At 39.5% G+C, this 18,259-nt stretch overlaps 1 protein-coding gene and 1 non-coding gene across 2 annotated transcripts in view; both read left to right on the top strand.

Moving 5' to 3' along the window:
- Ep300 (E1A binding protein p300) overlaps positions 1 to 18,259 on the top strand; it is a 64,758-nt gene that overhangs the window by 4,900 nt on the left and 41,599 nt on the right. The window contains 3 exon segments of the mRNA XM_005354157.2: positions 6,190 to 6,827; positions 14,280 to 14,459; positions 16,244 to 16,505. Coding sequence (XP_005354214.1) covers positions 6,190 to 6,827; positions 14,280 to 14,459; positions 16,244 to 16,505 — 1,080 coding nt within the window.
- Positions 2,054 to 2,161, top strand: LOC113456774. Its single transcript, XR_003377515.1, has one exon. It is a non-coding gene; the product is annotated as a U6 spliceosomal RNA (small nuclear RNA).

The raw sequence follows: 18,259 nt of genomic DNA, 5'->3' as shown, positions 1-18,259 counted from the left end.
TGGCCTCGAACTCACAGAGATCCACCTGCCTCTGCCTCCCGAGTGCTGGGATTAAAGGTGTGCGCCACCACTGCCCGGCAATAGGTAAATTTTTGAGTAATCGAAGAACTGATTTCTGCTGATTTTTTTCCAGCAATGATGAAGGTAATTTCCACCCCCATCCCCCTTCATTTTTGAGACAGGGCTTCTCTGTGTAACTCTGGCTATCCTGGAACTTGCTCTGTAGACCAGGCTGCCCAGGTTGGCTTTTTACTCAGATTCACCTGATGAGGGTTGACTTTTTTTCTCCTCCTTTTCCTTTATTGCTCATTGAACATTTTGTCACTGCTTGGAAATCACTTAAGAGCACTTAAGGAGGCAGTGGTGCACTCCTTTAATCCCAGCTGTGAGCTCGAGACCAGCCTAGTCTACAGAGCAAGTTCCAGGACAGCCTGGACTGTTATACAGAGAAACCCGTTCTTGGAAAAAACAAAAACAACAACAACAACAAAACAAAAACCACAAAGGTGAGCACTTGAGTTAAGAACACACTCTGTAAAGATGGGTGATAGTTTTAGGACCTATCACAATTAAGTAGGGTAAAGATTCCTCCTGTAGCCCTGCTGTGTGAGTAACTGGATTGACTTTGGGTTTTGCCCCAACCCAGTCGCTTCTTCCCCAATTTCAAAGGCACCAAGGAGATAATATATAAAGTATACTTATGTTGACCACTAGGTTAATGTAGAGAACTGGTAAGGATGATTATTTTGCTACAGTTTTCCTTCCTCTTTGTCTCCCCAGTGTTGGGATTACAGAAGCAAGTCACAATTTTTTTTTAAATGTCTGTTTTATTTTTCTAGGGTGGCATTGTGTAAGTTACTTACCATCCTATTTAGAATACTTGTATGGAATAAAATTTTTTTTCCTAGCTCAGACCTTGGGATTTTGTTTTTTAGTTAGGAAATGTGTGTATTAGAGTTGTTTTGGAATCAGATAGGTTAAACAGCTCCTTGGTTAATGAGGTATTGCTGATTGTGGTGCAGTATAGTAGAATACTGTGTCCTGTACCTTAAATTTCTCAAGACCATGTAAATTTACTGATAAGACCTCAAGAAGGTTGTTTGGTTGACAGTATGATAGTAAATAATTTTTTTTAAGTTGTAAGTCCTGTGTGTACCTTTTCCCAGTAGGAGTTTGTGTTTTATTGCTTAAGTAGAGACTGTATTAGCATGCCTAGTGAATTGATACTAGGGAGGGTGAAGAGGATTTCTGCCTTTGATGCTTTTGGACATTTTATTTTATACCTTCTTTAGTCTATTCATTGAAGAAAGTAATTTGAAACACTTGAAAATCAATGCAGCATGGCAGTTGGGACACACTTTTAATCTCAGCACTCAGGCAAGAGCATCTCAGTCTACATCAGCTGGTCTACAGAGTGACTTCCAGGACTGCCAGGGCTACATAGTGAAACCCTGTCTCGAACCACCCCCCCCCAAGAAAAAAGAAAGAAAAAAATCAATGCATAATGATATTTGTAGACATTAAGTGGTTAAAGAAAGGGAAGGTGTGTAGGAAGAATGTTGCCTGATACAAGTGGGAGTATAAATTTCCAAAACAGTTCAGAAGTTGAGTCAGGTGGTGGTGGCGCACGCCTTTAATCCCAGCAGAGGCAGGTGGATCTCTGTGAGTTCAAGGCCAGTCTGGTCTACAAGAGTTAGTTCCAGGACAGCTAGGGCTGTTAGACAGAGAAACCCTGTTTCGAAAAACCAAAAAAAAAAAAAGTCATTCTGCCAGTTTATAAGACCCAACAATTAATTTATGGGAAACAGAAAATAATTATTTTGTGGTTTTCAGATTCTTTTCTCTTGAGAAGGAGTCTTGCTGTGCTTCCTAGGTGGTCTGGAAACTCTAGTATTCACCTGACTCTGGAGTTCACCCTCCTTAGTAGCTAGGGCTGCAGGTATGCTGCGTTCTACCTTGAAGTTAATTTTGACACTGATAAATATTAGTGAAATTAATGAATAAGTGAAATAACTTATGCTAAAGATTAAGACAAATTAAAACATTAAATTTTGTGCTCACTTTGGCAGCACATATACTAAAATTGGAACAATACAGAAAAGACCAGCATGGCCCCTTCACAAAGGATGGCATGAAAATTTGTGAAGTCTTACATATTTTAGAAAATAAATAAATTTTGAGTTGGGTGTGTTCATTTGTCCATATCCATAATTCCAGCGCTGAGGAGGCGATGGTAGGGACAATTGAGAATTTGAGACCAGCCTGGTCTATGATGTAGGAAGGCCCTGTTTTAAAACAAAACTGAAGAAATAAAGCCAAAAAATCAAAATAACAATATTGATTTTTTTGCAAATATTGCAAATCAATATGTTTTCATATTATAGTTAGTAGTTTCCTTTTGAAATTTTGGTACAGATTTACTGCTGCTCATTTCTTGAAGAGTTTAAAATGGGGCTTTCAAGATAGCTGAGTGGGTGACTTTTACAAAAAGTGGATAGCTTTTGCAATCCTGTAGACCAGCGTTCAATCAGAATCCATGTAAAGGTTAAAAAGGAGAACCATCTCTATAAAGTTGTTCTCTGACCACCACATGCATGATATAAATATGAACATAAACACACAATGGGAGCCAAGAGAATAAATATTAATTGATTAATTAAGCCTCTTAGCAATTTGGATTTTTTTTAGTTTTAGATTTATTTTGTCTGAATATTTAACTTGAATGCATGTATGTATGTATGTGCCTGGTGCCTTAAGAGATTAGAAGAGGGTGTGGATCCCTTGAGATTGGAGCTGTCATATGGGTACTGGGACCTGAACCCAGGTTTTCTGTAAAGCAGTAAGTACTCTTAGCTATTACTCTTAACCATTGAGCCATTTCTCCAGCCCTACAGATAAAATTTGTGTTTAAATTTAGATTCTTTTTAAGATAAATGCCTCAAAAAACAGTTTGCAATTTTGTTGAAAAATCTGAGATTAACATGGTCTGCATAACTAGTTCTAAGCTACCCAAGGCTGCTTTTGTAGTGAGAGCCTGTCTCAAAAAAGAAAAAAGCCATCACCAACAAAAACATAATGAACAAAAAATCCTAGCACTGGCAGATAGAGAAAGGTGACTCTGAATTTGAGACCAGCCTGCTGTATAGACCTAGTTCCAAGACAGCCAGAGCTACATAGTGAGACCCTGTCTCTGAGGGGGAAAAGGAGAATTGATTAAATGGAGTTAGACTAGAAGTTGAGAATCCCATGGTTTTGTTAAATAACCTTGGGCCAATGACCTGACTTATGGATCATCTTTTTTTACCCATAGTACCTACTATTATAGTTTGTAGTGAGAAATAAGTGAGAATTCACTGTAAAATGGTTTAGGAAAGCTGTATGTGTGGGGTGTTAACCTATAATCCCAGAACTCTAGGAGGATGAGACTAATTATTTCCAGTAACTAGTTTAGCCTAGGCCGGGCGGTGGTGGCGCACGCCTTCAATCCCAGGCAGAGGCAGGCGGATCTTTGTGAGTTTGAGACCAGCCTGGTCTACAAGAGCTAGTTCCAGGACAGGCTCCAAAACCACAGAGAAACCCTGTCTCGAAACCCCCCCCCCCAAAAAATAAAAGAACTATGTTTATACCTAAAACCAGAAACCTTGGTCACAGTGCAAAATTATCATTGTGTATGTGCTTGCATGTTCCTGTATATGTGGGTTTGAGGTGTCTGTTGTAGTTACTCCCCACCTTATATTTTGAGACAGGATCTCACTGAATCTGAAGCTCATTCATTGTTTAAGGTAGACATCTGAGCAACAGGCTCAGAGATTCTCCTCTTTCTACTTCCCTCAGAATTGGGGGATTACAGTGTCACTGCTTGGCTTTTACAGGGCTCCTGAGGGCCCAAACTATGCTTGAGTGGCAAGCACTTCACTGACTGAGCCATCTCCTTCCTTACCTGGATTGATAGTGAACTCTGGTATTTCTTCTCTTCTGCTTTAGCCACCCACTATTCGGGACTAACATTGCCTATAGAAGTTTAATTTTTACAGTATAGTCATTTAAATGGGTGCAAGATATTAAAATGGAAAAACTCCTGAAGAAGACAGTAAGAGAAGTGAGATTTAAAGGATTCTAGCTCTAGTAAGGGTGGTCTTTATTACAGAAGATGGAAAAAAGTGGGAAGGTTTGGAAGTTCAGTGGCTGAGGCATAACTTGTTTTTGTTTCCAGAATAAGTAGCCAGAGGGAGAAATCTAAGATTATTCCCAAATTTTAAGTTAGGGAAGGCAGGTAGGTAATTTACTAAGACCATATAGCAGGAGAAGTAAGTGTGTATGTGTATATGAATGAATGAATATGAATATAAGAATGTTATAACTTAACAGCATATAGCAGAACCCATAGCCACAGTGATGACCGTAGCATCAGCAGCAGCCTTTCCTCAGTATGATGGGGAGGTGTTAGGTTCCTTATGTGCTTTTTATCCTTTTGTCCTCAGTGTCACTTCACCTGGGAATAAAGTTAGGCCCATTGTTGTTAGATCCTGAAGCAGGGCTGGGACTCACATAAAGTCTCCAGATTCTGTCCTGGCCATATGTGGTGATGGAGCCTTAACCAGTTTCAGGTTTTTGAGACAAGGTTTCACTCTGTAGCCTAGGCCGGCCTGAAATTCACTATGTAGCCCCTAAAATTCACTATGTAGCCAAGCAGGCCTGGCATACGTAATGTTCTATCTTAGCCTCCTGAGTGCTAGGATTATAGGCATTGAGACATGATACTGAATTTAGGTTTTTCTTTTTTTCTTTTTTTTTTTTTTGAGACAGGGTTTCTCTGTGTAGCTTTGGAACCTGTCCTAGAACTAGCTCTGTAGACCAGGCTGGCTGGCCTTGAGCCCACAGAGATCCACCTGCCTCTGCCTCCCGCCTTCCGTGATTAAAGGTGTACACAACCTCCACCCGGCTCTTTTTTTTTTTTTTTTTTAAGGACTAGAAAGAGTGGTTAAGAGCACCTCCTTCCTGCCCTTCCACAGGACTACATTCAGTTCCTAGCACCCAAGTTAGGCAACGCACAGCCACTTGTAATTTTATCTCCAGGAAATCCACATATAAATAATGTAAAATTTAGAAAATGAAGTTTTTGGCTGGTGGTGGTGGTGCACGCCTTTAATCCTGGCACTCGGGAGGCTATGTTAGATCTCTGCGTTTGAGGCCAGTCTGGTCTTCTAGAGCTAGTTCCAGGATAGGCTCAAACTATAGAGAAACATTGTCTCGAAAAACAAAAACAAACAAAAAATAAATAAATAAAAAAAATAAAGTTTTTACAAAATATTTTTATTAGTTTGTGTGTTGGTGTGCAGTGTGTGTGTGGGTTTGAAGGTCAGAGGACAGCTTAAAGGACTCAGTTCTGTTTATGTGGTTCTGGGCCATGAACTTAGATTGCCATTCTTCAATAAGCTGTCCATCTGGTGTAGGACACCTTTTTATTTTTTTTTATTTTTATTTTTTTAAATATTTATTTATTTATTATGTATACAATATTCTGTCTGTGTGTATTCCTGCAGGCCAGAAGAGGGCACCAGGCCCCTTTACAGATGGTTGTGAGCCACCATGTGGTTGCTGGGAATTGAACTCAGGACCTTTGGAAGAGCAGGCAATGCTCTTAACCTCTGAGCCATCTCTACAGCCCTGTAGGACACCTTTTAATGATTATTAATGTTAACTTTTCAGCAACTCATTTAGTAGATATTGTACCAACATTCACCCCCCTTTCACTTGGTCTTATTTTTGGCATAGCTCTTAAGTTTTTTAACCTGTTTGTCTAACCAAAATTAGTTCTTTTTAAGAAAATGCATAATTAGTATATTAAAAAGCCACAGTACAAAAATTAAACATGTAGTTTTCTATGGAGAGTGTAGATAAGATTAATTTTTTTAAAGATTTATTTATTATGTATACAGCATTCCTTCCATGTATGCTTACATGCCAGAAGAGGGCACCAGATCTCATTATAGATGGCTGTGAGCCACCATATGGTTGCTGAGAATTGAACTCAGGACCTCTGGAAGACCAGTCAGTGCTCTTAACCTCTGAGCCATCTCTCCAGCCCCCGATAAGATTAATTTATACTTAGCAAAAATCAGACTGTCTTATGTACTTCTGATTTGGGTTGTGTAAAAGTTAACCTTTATCTTTTCTATTTGCTTTTAGATTTTGGTTCGCTGTTTGACCTGGAACATGATTTACCAGATGAATTAATCAACTCGACGGAATTGGGACTCACCAATGGTGGCGATATTAGTCAGCTTCAGACAAGTCTTGGCATAGTACAAGATGCAGCCTCTAAACATAAACAGTTGTCAGAATTGCTACGGTCTGGTAGTTCCCCTAACCTCAATATGGGGGTTGGTGGGCCAGCCCAAGTTATGGCCAGCCAGGCCCAACAGAACAGCCCTGGATTAGGTTTGATAAATAGCATGGTCAAAAGTCCGATGGCACAGACAGGCTTGACTTCTCCTAACATGGGGATGGGCAGTAGTGGACCAAATCAGGGTCCTACACAGTCTACCACAGGTATGATGAACAGTCCGGTGAATCAGCCTGCCATGGGAATGAGCACAGGGATGAATGCTGGCATGAATCCTGGAATGTTGGCTGCAGGAAATGGACAAGGGATAATACCCAATCAAGTCATGAATGGTTCAATTGGAACAGGACGAGGACGGCCGAATATGCAATACCCCAACCCAGGCATGGGCAATGCTGGCAGTTTACTGACTGAACCACTACAGCAGGGCTCTCCTCAGATGGGAGGACAAGCAGGATTGAGAGGCCCCCAGCCTCTTAAGGTGAGTTCTGTTTTTGTTTATTTAAGAAGTACCCATTTGGCTGTTTCAGTGATGCAGGAAGTGCTTGAAGTTATTCATTTATTCTTGTGTTTACGTGCCAAAGATCTAATGTGTTGGTATAAGTCTTAAGAAGTTCTTTTACTAAATTTATAGAAAATACTTTGTTTTACGTTTGATTGGTATCCTGTATCTTCATGATTATTCCAAAATAATTACCTATATTTTCATATCTTTTTGTCCTAAATATTATAGTATTTTTTTTTATTTTTTATTTTTTTTTTTTGTTTTTCGAGACAGGGTTTCTCTGGTTTTGGAGCCTGTCCTGGAACTAGCTCTTGTAGACCAGGCTGGTCTCGAACTCACAAAGATCCTCCTGCCTCTGCCTCCCAAGTACTGGGATTAAAGGCGTGCGCCACCACCGCCCGGCAACTCATTTCAACTCATTTTAGGATTCATATTATCCTTGTAAAAGTACAGTTTTAAGATAGTAGATATTAACACTGTTTAGGTAGAAAAATTATTTGTTCTACTTTTTAGAAGCCCGTGTATGTCTGCATGTGTTTATTAAGAATAAATCTTGGGCTATTATTGTGTGAACTCTGGTGTTCAGTTCCTAGCACACTGCACTTGGGAGGCAGAGGCAGGCGGATCTCTGTGAGATCGAGACCATCCTGGTCTACAAGAGCGAGTTCCAGGACAGGCTCCAAAACCACAGAGAAACCCTGTCTCGAAAAACCAAAAAACAAAAACAAAAACAAAAAAAAAACCAACAAAACACAACAACAAAAAACAGTTCCTAGCAGGCTCACAACTGCCTGTAACTCTAGTTGTTTGGTTTTTTTTTTTTAATCCAACTCTTTTTGGTTACTGGTATAAAAAAAAGTAGAATACGAGGTCTTGTTATATACTTTGGTTGGCTGGAACTCACAATGTAGACCAGGCTGACCTCAGTGGCTCTCCTGCCTCTGCCTCTTATGACCCACCATCTATGATTTAATCAGCTCCCCTGTTTCCCATTTTAAAGTTTTTATTCACTCTAGCCTAACATTTAGGAGGATGGGAAGGGTGAGTGAGGGTAGGTATCTTTCACTTTAAACATTATTCATAGTTGATGATACTGAGGATTTAAATAAAGGGTGGGGGGAGAAAACCTATGGAAGTGTAACTAGCATTCTAGTAGTTTAAACCAGATGTTGGTCTTGTGTGAGTTTTTTGTTGTTTTGAGATAGTGCATCTTTGACTGACCTAGAATTCACTACATAGACCAGACAGGTCTTAAACTGAGATCTCCCTGCCTCTGTAATGCTGTAGTTAAGAGCATAGGTCACTGTACCCAGCTGTTTTGTGCCTTTTTATTGTTGCTTGTGACCCATTGAGTTTAGTTAGAATTGCATGCATGAGCATGGTATTGCTTACTGGAGCATGGGCAGCTTATAACATGCTTATAACACTGTAGAAAATGAATTTTCCTTCCCTAGCAACCATTAACTACCATTAATAAATTTCTCCCCATCCATGATGAAATGCTAATGGGCTCTATCTTGTACAGGTCCTTCCCACCTCTTTTAAAAATAATGTGGGTGTGCATTGTATGCTACAGCAAGTATATAGAGATCCCAACAACTGTGGGATTTTATTCTCTTCTTTTCACTTTTAATGGATTCTAATTGAACTCTGGTCCTCAGAAGTGCGGGCATACACTGAACCATTTTTACTGATTCTTGTGCAGATCTTATTCAAGTAATCACATTTGCTGAATAAAAGAACTTTTATTCTAACAGTCCTATTGTGTCTGGCATTTTGCAGTGTCCTCCTTCATGTTCCTTGAGTCTGGGGGTGATATTAATTATCTCATTTGTCACTACTGAACACTCAACAATGACTTGTTCTAAGCACCTTGACCTGTTGAGATTAATGTGACTCTGCATTAACCATTGTTCAGTGCAGAAAGAAACTTCTCTGACCAAAAATCAAGGCTTACAGTAGCACTAGTGTATAGGTATAAACAAAAATACTAAGAAGGTTCTTTGATACCATATTCATTTAGCAAATAGATAATGGGCTGCTATAGGTTTCTACAGTATGAGGCATGAATTTCCTCCTCTGCAGCAGACCTGAAATCCAGCCAGAAATCTGTGGTTTACCTTCCTAAATAGTAAGGATACTGTTGTAGCATTGGGACTGTCTTACCTGGAAGGTTTGTGTTGTAACTTGCAAGGTGCATAGCTTGGTAAAATCGTTGATGACTTTCCTTACTAGCAGCTCCCTGCATTAATCTTCAGGCACTATGAAAGCTAGTCATCAGGGAGGAAACTTCCAGTTTGATTTCTCCATGTTCTGCAACCAAAATGTGGTTTTCACTAGTAGTGCCCTACCATCTAGTTCAGGTGGGCAATCAAAAGCATTGGAAAAAGTCTGTATTGGTGGCTTCTGAAGCATCTTTGACCAGCAGCTCATGGGGAGATAGTTCTTATCTGGCACTGAGACTTTCATTTAGTAACCTATGGCTTTGGGAGCAGCATTGTTGATTTAGGCAGACTGACTACTTCTGTTTTAAAATTTTTTCTTGGCAGAGTGGTGGTAGACACCTTTAATCCCATCACTTGGGAGAGGCAGAGGCAGTTGGATTTCTGTGAGTTCCAAGTCAGCTGGGAATGTACTGTGAAACCATGACTCCAAAAAATGAAATCATTCTTTTCCTTCTTCACACTTAACAGCTGTATTTTTAATGTTTTTATGTGTTTTCATGTTTGCGTGTAAGGTTGGGCACAGTTATGTGTGGAGAACAGTGTTCAAATTTCCCTTACTATTTAACTTTCTTTGAGAAGAGGGATTTTTTTTTCCCATTCTGCTTGGATTTCAAGTTTTTGTGAATTCTCCTGTTTCTGCCTCCCATTTCCCATAGGTGTGCTGTAAATATAGATGGTTGTATCGGTGCATCAGGCTTTTATAGGAGTTCTGTAGAGCTGAACACAGGTTATGAGACTTGCATGTCAATCGTTTTTACTCAATGGACCTTCTCTTTAGTCCTAAGTGATATTACACACACACACACACATTTTGTTTGTCTATTTATTTAGGTTTTTTGAGACAAGGTTTCTCTATGTAGCTTTGGAGTCTGTCCTGGAACTCCCTCTGTAGACCAGGCTGGCCTTGAACTCACAGAGATCCCCCTGCCTCTACCTCCCAAGTGCTGGGATCAAAAGTGTGCACCTCACTGCCGAATATTTTTATTATTATTTTTTTTGAGACATGATTTCTCTGGCTGTCCTAGAGCTCCAGACCCATTCAACCCCCCCCCCCCCGCACCTCCCAAGTGCTGGGATTAAAGTTGTGCATCACCACTGCCCAATTTTAAGCTATCTATACTTTTTATTGCATTATATGATATATTAGTGAAGGCTGGAAGTCAGAGGCATTGGGTTCCCCCTTGCAGCTGTCATTTTAGGCAGTTGTGAGCCTCCTGATAGGAACCAAACTTAGGTCCTCTAAATACTGAGACATTTCCCCAGTCTTTTTACATTTACAGATTATATCCTCCTTGATTCAGGAATTGAGTACATGGCAGTGAACAAAACACAAATCACTGCTCTCGCGCGCTCGCTCTCTCTCTCTCTCTCTCTCTCTCTCTCTCTCTCTCTCTATCTCGACAAGGTATCTCTGTGTAGCTTTAGCTGTCCTGGAACTCTCCTCTGTAGACCAGGCTGGTCTCAAACTCACAGATCCACATGCCTCTGCCTCTTTAATGCTGTGATTAAAGGCTTGCATAATTGCCTGGCAAGAAATAAATCTTAAGCTGAGCATGGTGTTGCACACTTTTGATCCCAGGGCACAACCAGATGGATCAATCTCTGAATTAAAATCTAGCCTGGTCTACCATAGATAGTTCAAGGACAGTCAGAGCTACATAGTGAGATGCTATCTCAAAATATGGGGTTGTAGTGGGATGAATCTTGACAAATTTAGGATTTAGTTTCAGAGTTTAGTGTAGAATGTGTGCTTAGTATGAACAAGACCCTAGGATTGATCACAGCACCCCACAAATACTTCTGAGTTTTAACCATTCAAGTGAGTGTGTGTTTTAGGGATATAATTCAGTTTCCCAAAACAGGAGTGATAATATAACTTTTGGAGTTTACTCTGTGCATCAGTTGGTGGATAGCTTTTTTTATATGTAATGTTAGAAGAGTTTTTGCTGTTTAAGATAGGCTCTCAATATAGCAGGTTGACCTCCAGCTCCCTGTTTAATACTGATTTTCCTGCCACCACTTCCTGAATACTGGAATTACAGGCATGTACCCCACATGTGGTTTATGGGGTCCAGAGAGGTCAAACCCAGGGTTTTATGCATGGCAAGCAAGAACTATATCAAATGAATATCTCTAGCACCAAGAGTTCTTGATGTTTAAGATTTTAGGTTAAGAGAGTGTTTTAGAGTAGAGAGATGATGGCTCACCAGTTAAGAACTTGTACTGCTCTTACAGAAGACCTGAACTTGGTTTCCAGCACCTGTGATGGATGAGTGTCAAACTCAAGAGTTTATCAAATTCAGTCCCTTTGTTCCAGCCTCCTGAGATTACAAGCTTGAGCTTGCCTGGTAGAGTGCTTTTGTTGTTTTCGTGTGCATGTGTGCTTGGTGCCATTAGAAAACAAAGAATATTCCCTGGAACTGGAGTTATATAAAGTTGTGAACTACTATGTAGATTCTTCTTGGGATATGGATAATTTGTAAGAACAAATACTCTTAACTGCTTAAGCCATCTTTACAGCCCCCTTGTTTTGTTTTGTAATGTATGTGAGTATTCATATTACTACATTCCTAATTTTCTGCAGCAACTTAAGTATTAATAGGTATTTAATATGTGTAAGGCTGTTTTTTAGCAAAGGAATAATGATGCTCCAGAGGCTTTTGTGGGGTGGAGTTTCTTTTGCTTGTAACTTCCTGGTTGTTGTATGGCATAACTTTCCCTGGGGAGATGAAACACACAGGAGGTCTGCTTAACCAGGTAGGTAATCACTGACCAAAGTATAGATATCACCAGAGGCCAATTTGGTGTGAACCAGTAAGCGATGTTGGGATTGCTTAGAGGAATGTGGGTGAAGGGTTGCTTACAGAAGAAATGACTCAAAGACCACTGCATCATCAAAGCTCACCCCAGGGTGGGTAACAACAGTTCACAAAGCTGTGAACCTGTACTGCCTGAGGGGAGTTCAACAGGTTGGAGAGTGTTCTTTCCAATTGGCTCAGTTGGTCTAAACTTCCAGGCAACTTGGTTGGTTTCTGCAGCTGGTCTGTCATCCTAGTCTTCTTTGTAGCTTTTTCTCCTGAGAGTTGTCTTTGCAGCTCAGCTTGTGTTGGGGGGCCGGGAACTCTTACCATTTATTGCTTACTCTGGCAAATAGGGATCTAGTGAATCTGGTCAGTTTCAGGGACTTCTTGAAGCTATTTTTGAGTTTATAGCTTTTTATTTGAGAACCTCCCTGCAGTATAGAATGTTTAAGTCTGGGAGCACAACATTAGTCCTTTCTCTGTCTTTTCAGGTTAGGTATACCTGTATAACAGTGAATAATTGGACAAGATGGGATAGCAGTGTAGCAGTTACAAATATAGCCCCATCTTATACTATTTGGTGGGGGAGAAAGAAAACTTCAAAGGGCCAGAAGGTATAATGATGGGAAGGTAGAATTCTGAAAAAAAAAAAAAAAAAAAAAAAAAAAAACAACAAACCCACCAGATTGTATTGAGATATATGAATAAGCATATTATAATTACTTAAAGATACTAAGGTAGGCTACAGATTTCTGTGTTTTTTTGGTGGACTTTTATAAACATTTTGTTTCTTGTTCTTTTATTGTTTATTTAAAGTTCTGTGGTAAAATAGCTTTCCATGTCTCAATGAATATCCATTTTAATTAGGGACTCAATTGTGAATGAATTGTATCTCATTATAGGCATGGACATCATTAAAATTATTTTAGAATAAATATTAGTACTTTAAAACTTATAAGGACTGAAGGAATGATTCTTCCAGAAAACCCAGACACATTCCAAACACCTATATGTTGGTCAACCATCTCTCTAGTTGCAGGGATCTGATGCCCTCTTCTGGCCTTGAGAGGCACTACATGCAAGTGGTGCAAAGACGTATATGCAGTCAGAACACTCACACACATAAAATAAACACCTGTGGTGGTACATGATGTTTATGATTCAGCCCTTGCGGGAAGGTTGAATCAGGAGGGTTACTCTTCTAAGGCCAGCTTTGTCTGCATAGTGAGAATGTGTCAAAGGGTGTAGTGGTACAACTTAAAGGAAAAAAGCTAAAAATTGCATCGTTTTGATTTTTTTGTTTGTTTGTTTGTAAGTTAATATCAGATAGTTGGCCTGACATGGAACTAGTAATTCTGCTTCTTTCTAAGGACTGGAATTATAGGCCTCACAGAAATAAGCCCGTTATGAAAATGTAGTTTTGGGGGTAGGTCTTTGAGGAAGATTATTTGGTAAAATGCTTGCCACACAAATATAGGGACTTACTAGTCACCAACACACATGTAAAAAGCTGACTATGATAGCATGGGCTTTTAATCTCAACTATGAAGAGGTGATGACCAGGCTCCTTGGCCTAATCAGCGAGATCCAAGTCTAGTGAGAAAGTTGCCTTTGAGATGTCTTAGTAGGCAAAGAAACTTTCCTTTACCTATTCAGGTAGTTTCTAACTTCTACATGTGCCCTGTGGTAATTATGTGCATGCAAGTGTGTGTGCATGTGCAAACGTTAATACACAAATAAATAAACATAATTTTAAAAACTCCTTAACATTTTCAGTTAATCATTGTGTAGTAGGATGGCTCCAGGTAAACTGAACACATGGAAGATATCTTACTTTCAGAGCCTGGGCTCTCTGTGCTAAGGATGACCTTGCAGTTTCTGATCCTCCAGCCTCTAGCTAGTACTCAGCTTTTATTTTTTTAAATTAATTAATTAATTTTTTTTATACCTAGGTCAGTGAAATGTACTTTGATAAAAATACACTTTTATTTGTTCATATTTAAAAGAGAGACGTAAGTGTACTACTATGTTTTATTAGGCTGGGGTTTTAAATCTCTCTCTCTCTTTTTTTTTTGATTTTTCAAGATAGTTTCTCTGTGTGGCTTTGGAGCCTGCCCTGGAACTCACTTTGTAGACCAGGTGGTTGGCCTCCAACTCAGAGATCTGTCTGCTTCCCGAGTGCTTGGATCTCCTTTCTCTTTTACAAGCGCAGGGGATCAAATTCAGGTTGGTAGACTTTTGCAGTAAGCATCTTTACCTGCTAAGCCATCTTGCTGGGCCCTTCAGTGTGTTTTCTTTATATAATCAGAGGATTTGTTTTAAAATGATTTTGTAATATAGAACATGAAGTATGGAAATGGCGATGTCTTAGTAATACGGAGAATGTTTTTAATTTTACGTAGATGGGAATGATGAACAATCCCAGTCCTTATGGTTCACCATATGCTCAGAATTCTGGACAGCAGATTGGAGCGAGTGGCCTTGGTCTCCCAATTCAGACAAAGACTGTACTACCAAATAGCTTACCATCTCCATTTGCAATGGACAAAAAGGCAGTTCCTGGTGGGGGAATGCCCAACATGGTGAGTATGAATTTTCTTTTAGACTGTTTCTTCCTTTGTTTCTTTTTTGTTTTTGTTTTTTGTTTTTGAGACAAAGTTTCTTTAGTAGCTCTGTAGACCAGGCTGACATTGAACTCACAGAGATTGCCTGCCCCTGCCTGTCAAGTACTGGGATTAAATTTGTGTGCCATCTCCACCTGGCTCTTTGTTTTTAATATTTATTTGTATGCAGGTTGGGTATGTACACACATGCCATGATAAACATGTGAATATTAGAAGTTAGTTTACAGGAGTTGGTTTCTCTTAACATGCATTTTGAACTGTAATCAGGTCATTACCTGGAGCCCTTTTGTGAACAGTAGAGTGGCATTTAACACAGTGGTATTATACATACTTGGAGTCTGAGATACATGATGGGGTGAATTATTTGAGGGAGTGCCTTAGAATAGAATTTTGCTTTGCAAAATTTCCACATGGAGTTTTATTTCCTGTGTGTATTGATAAAATGTGTGTATCCCTTCAGCAGGCCTTACTGATTACTGAAGGGTAGGAAACTAGAACCTTTCTGCCTTGGAGAAAGACTCTTGCAAAGGCTTCTACTCTTAAGGATCAAGTATACTAATTTTATTTGCTTTAGTATAATAAAGTAATTTCTCTCAAATTAATCCTCTGTTGGGATGAAACCCATTGCACATTTGGCTACTGTTAAATTCATTGAGCAGCATTATAATGGACAATTTTCACCTGTCTTAAAATATGTACTAAGGAAGCTTTATGTAAGTTTAAGCCAGCCATGTCTACCCAGCAAGTTCCAGGCAAGCCAGGTCTAAGGTCTCTTAGGGGATGTTTAAGGTGTGGTACAGCACATTGTTAATCTCTGAAGGCAGAGGCAGACAGATGAATCTCTTGTGATTTGGTTCCAACAATTTCTAGTTGTGAATTTGAATTTAATAAAGAAATTTGTTTTTACCTTTTGATAACTTTTTTTTTTTTTGGAAAAGCTTCTTTCCATTGGAAGTATAAAAACAATTTTTTCTGGACATGGTGGCACATGTCTTTAATTCCAGTTCTTGTTCTTGTTTTGTTTTTTTTTTTTTTCTTTTCAGGATTATTTTTTTATGTGTATATGGATGTGTCCTGTTTTTTTTTTGGTTTTTCGAGACAGGGTTTCTCTGTGGTTTTGGAGCCTGTCCTGGAACTAGCTCTTGTAGACCAGGCTGGACTCGAACTCCCAGAGATCCGCCTGCCTCTGCCTCCCGAGTGCTGGGATTAAAGGCGTGCGCCACCACCGCCCGGCTGATGTGTCCTGTTTTCATGGAAGTGCCCAAGTAATCTAGAAGAGGGTCTTGATTTTTTAGAACTGGAGTTAAAGGTGTTAGTGAGTTCTGGACATGTGACTATGAATTGAATTCGGGTCTCTGGAAGAGCAAACTTTAAAGCATCTCTCAAGCCCCTATGTGTTTTTTGAGGCAGGGTCTGGTTATAGGCTGGCTTCAAACTTGCTGTGTAGCAAAGACTGGCCTTGAATTCTGGATCTCACCCTGTGGGTTTCCAGTACCGAGAATGTGTAGTTTACCTGTTCTTCATATTTGTTTAGTTCTCTGTTTTTTATACATACTTTGACTATTACTGTTGTAATTATTTTTACTGCATTAAGCATTCTGATAATAGGGGTTATCATGTATTTATTAAATTGTTTCCATCCAAATTAAAAAATGAAGCCTGGCATAACTGAGAAGGGTTTAATTTGAAAATATCTAGTCCTTATTAAAAGATAGCACACAAATCTTTGTCATTTCTTTTAGGGTCAGCAGCCACCCTCATCGGTCCAGCAGCCAAGCCTGGTGACTTCAGTTGCCCCTGGGATGGGTTCTGGTGCACACACAGCTGATCCAGAGAAGCGCAAGCTCATCCAGCAGCAGCTTGTTCTCCTTTTACATGCTCACAAATGCCAGCGCCGGGAGCAGGCCAATGGGGAAGTGAGGCAGTGCAATCTTCCCCACTGTCGAACCATGAAAAATGTTTTAAACCACATGACACACTGTCAGTCAGGCAAGTCCTGTCAAGGTGAGTAGCCTTAGGGTGATATCATTATGGTCATACACATATTCTTTCATCAAATACATGAATTTGCTTCCCTTCCTTCATAAACAAATCAACTTCATATTCCAGGTGCATCCCAGACCAATAAAATCACAGCTTCTTGGTGTACATTTGCTTATTTATGCTCTTCCTGGCAATTAAACCCTGGACCATAAGCATGTTAGACATGCTGAGCCATGTTTCTACCCCCGAATTTGCCAGAAGTTGCTGATTAGGCTGATCTAGGTATCAGCTAGGTTGTTCTGGGGATTCATTGTCATCAGCTCTCAAGCATTAGGGTTAATATGATTGACAATTTGAGCACTAGAGGTCTGAACTCCGGTCTTCATGCTTGCACAGAAAGCCATTGACTCACTTTACAATTTGAACATTCCTCATTTGCCTGTCATAATACCTTTAAAAAGCTATTGTCTGGATGAAATACAATTTACCCAGTTTGGTGAAAGAATCTTGATTGTGTTCTCTTGTGGAAATGATGAAGATAATTGGTGTGTAACAACAAAAAGATTTTAAGTGAGTAGGATATGATAGGATGGGAAATTGTAAAAGTTTTTTTATGTTTATTTACAAAGTCTCACATGACTTTTCTAAAGTAGCACAACATGTCTAAAATTCAGCGTCAAGGATATTGTTTCTAATTACACAATAAACCAAGGCAAGACATATTTCTTAAGGTTAATATTTAAGAGATAAAATTGTCCTTAGGCAAAGACAGAACTAGCAGTTTTAGGGATCACTTATTGACCGAATAATTTGTTACGTTCTATTTTTAGTTTTTTTTTTTTTTTTGGTTTTTTCGAGACAGGGTTTCTCTGGGGTTTTGGAGCCTGTCCTGGAACTAGCTCTTGTAGACCAGGTGGTCTCGAACTCACAGAGATCCGCCTGCCTCTGCCTCCTGAGTGCTGGGATTAAAGGCGTGCGCTACCACCGCCCGGCTCTATTTTTAGTATTTTATATGAATGACATCATTATTTATAGTTTTTTTCCTGTCTCTTGAAATAATGGTTCTCCTTATTTTCTAGGTGGTCTCAATTTTTTTTATTGATATTTATTTACTTTCCTTAAAATTTTATTTATTCATTTATTCATTCATTCATTCATTCATTTATTTATTATGTATACAACATTCTGTCTGTGTGTATGCCTACAGGCCAGAAGAGGGCACCAGACCTCATTACAGATGGTTGTGAGCCACCATGTGGTTGCTGGGAATTGAACTCAGGACCTTTGGAAGAGCAGGCAATGCTCTTAACCTCTGAGCCACCTCTCCAGCCCTATTGATATTTATTGAGCTCTACATTTTTCTCTGCTCCCCTCCCTGCCTCTCCCCTCCCTCAATCAAACCTCCCCCAAGGTCCCCATGCTCCCAATTTACTCAGGAAATCATGTCTTTTTATACTTTGTATTTCCCATGTAGATTAGATCTATCTATGTAAGTCTCTCTTAGTGTCCTCATTGTTGTCTAAGTTCTCTGGGATTGTGGTTTGTAGGCTGGCTTTCTTTGCTTTATGTTTAAAAACCACCTATGAGTGAGTACATGTGATAATTGTCTTTCTGTGTCTGGGTTACCTCACTCAAAATAATGTTTTCTAGTTCCATCCATTTTCCTGCAAAATTCAAGCTGTCGTTATTTTTTCTGCTGTGTAGTACTTCATTGTGTAAATGTACCACATTTTTCTTATCCATTCTTCTATTGAGGGGCATTTAGGTTGTTTCCA

The sequence above is a fragment of the Microtus ochrogaster genome, chromosome 15 (genome assembly GCF_000317375.1).
Source record: "Microtus ochrogaster isolate Prairie Vole_2 chromosome 15, MicOch1.0, whole genome shotgun sequence".
Classification (NCBI taxonomy): domain Eukaryota; kingdom Metazoa; phylum Chordata; class Mammalia; order Rodentia; family Cricetidae; genus Microtus; species Microtus ochrogaster.
Note: the sequence above shows the minus strand (reverse complement) of the source record. Positions and strands in the feature narration are given on the sequence as shown.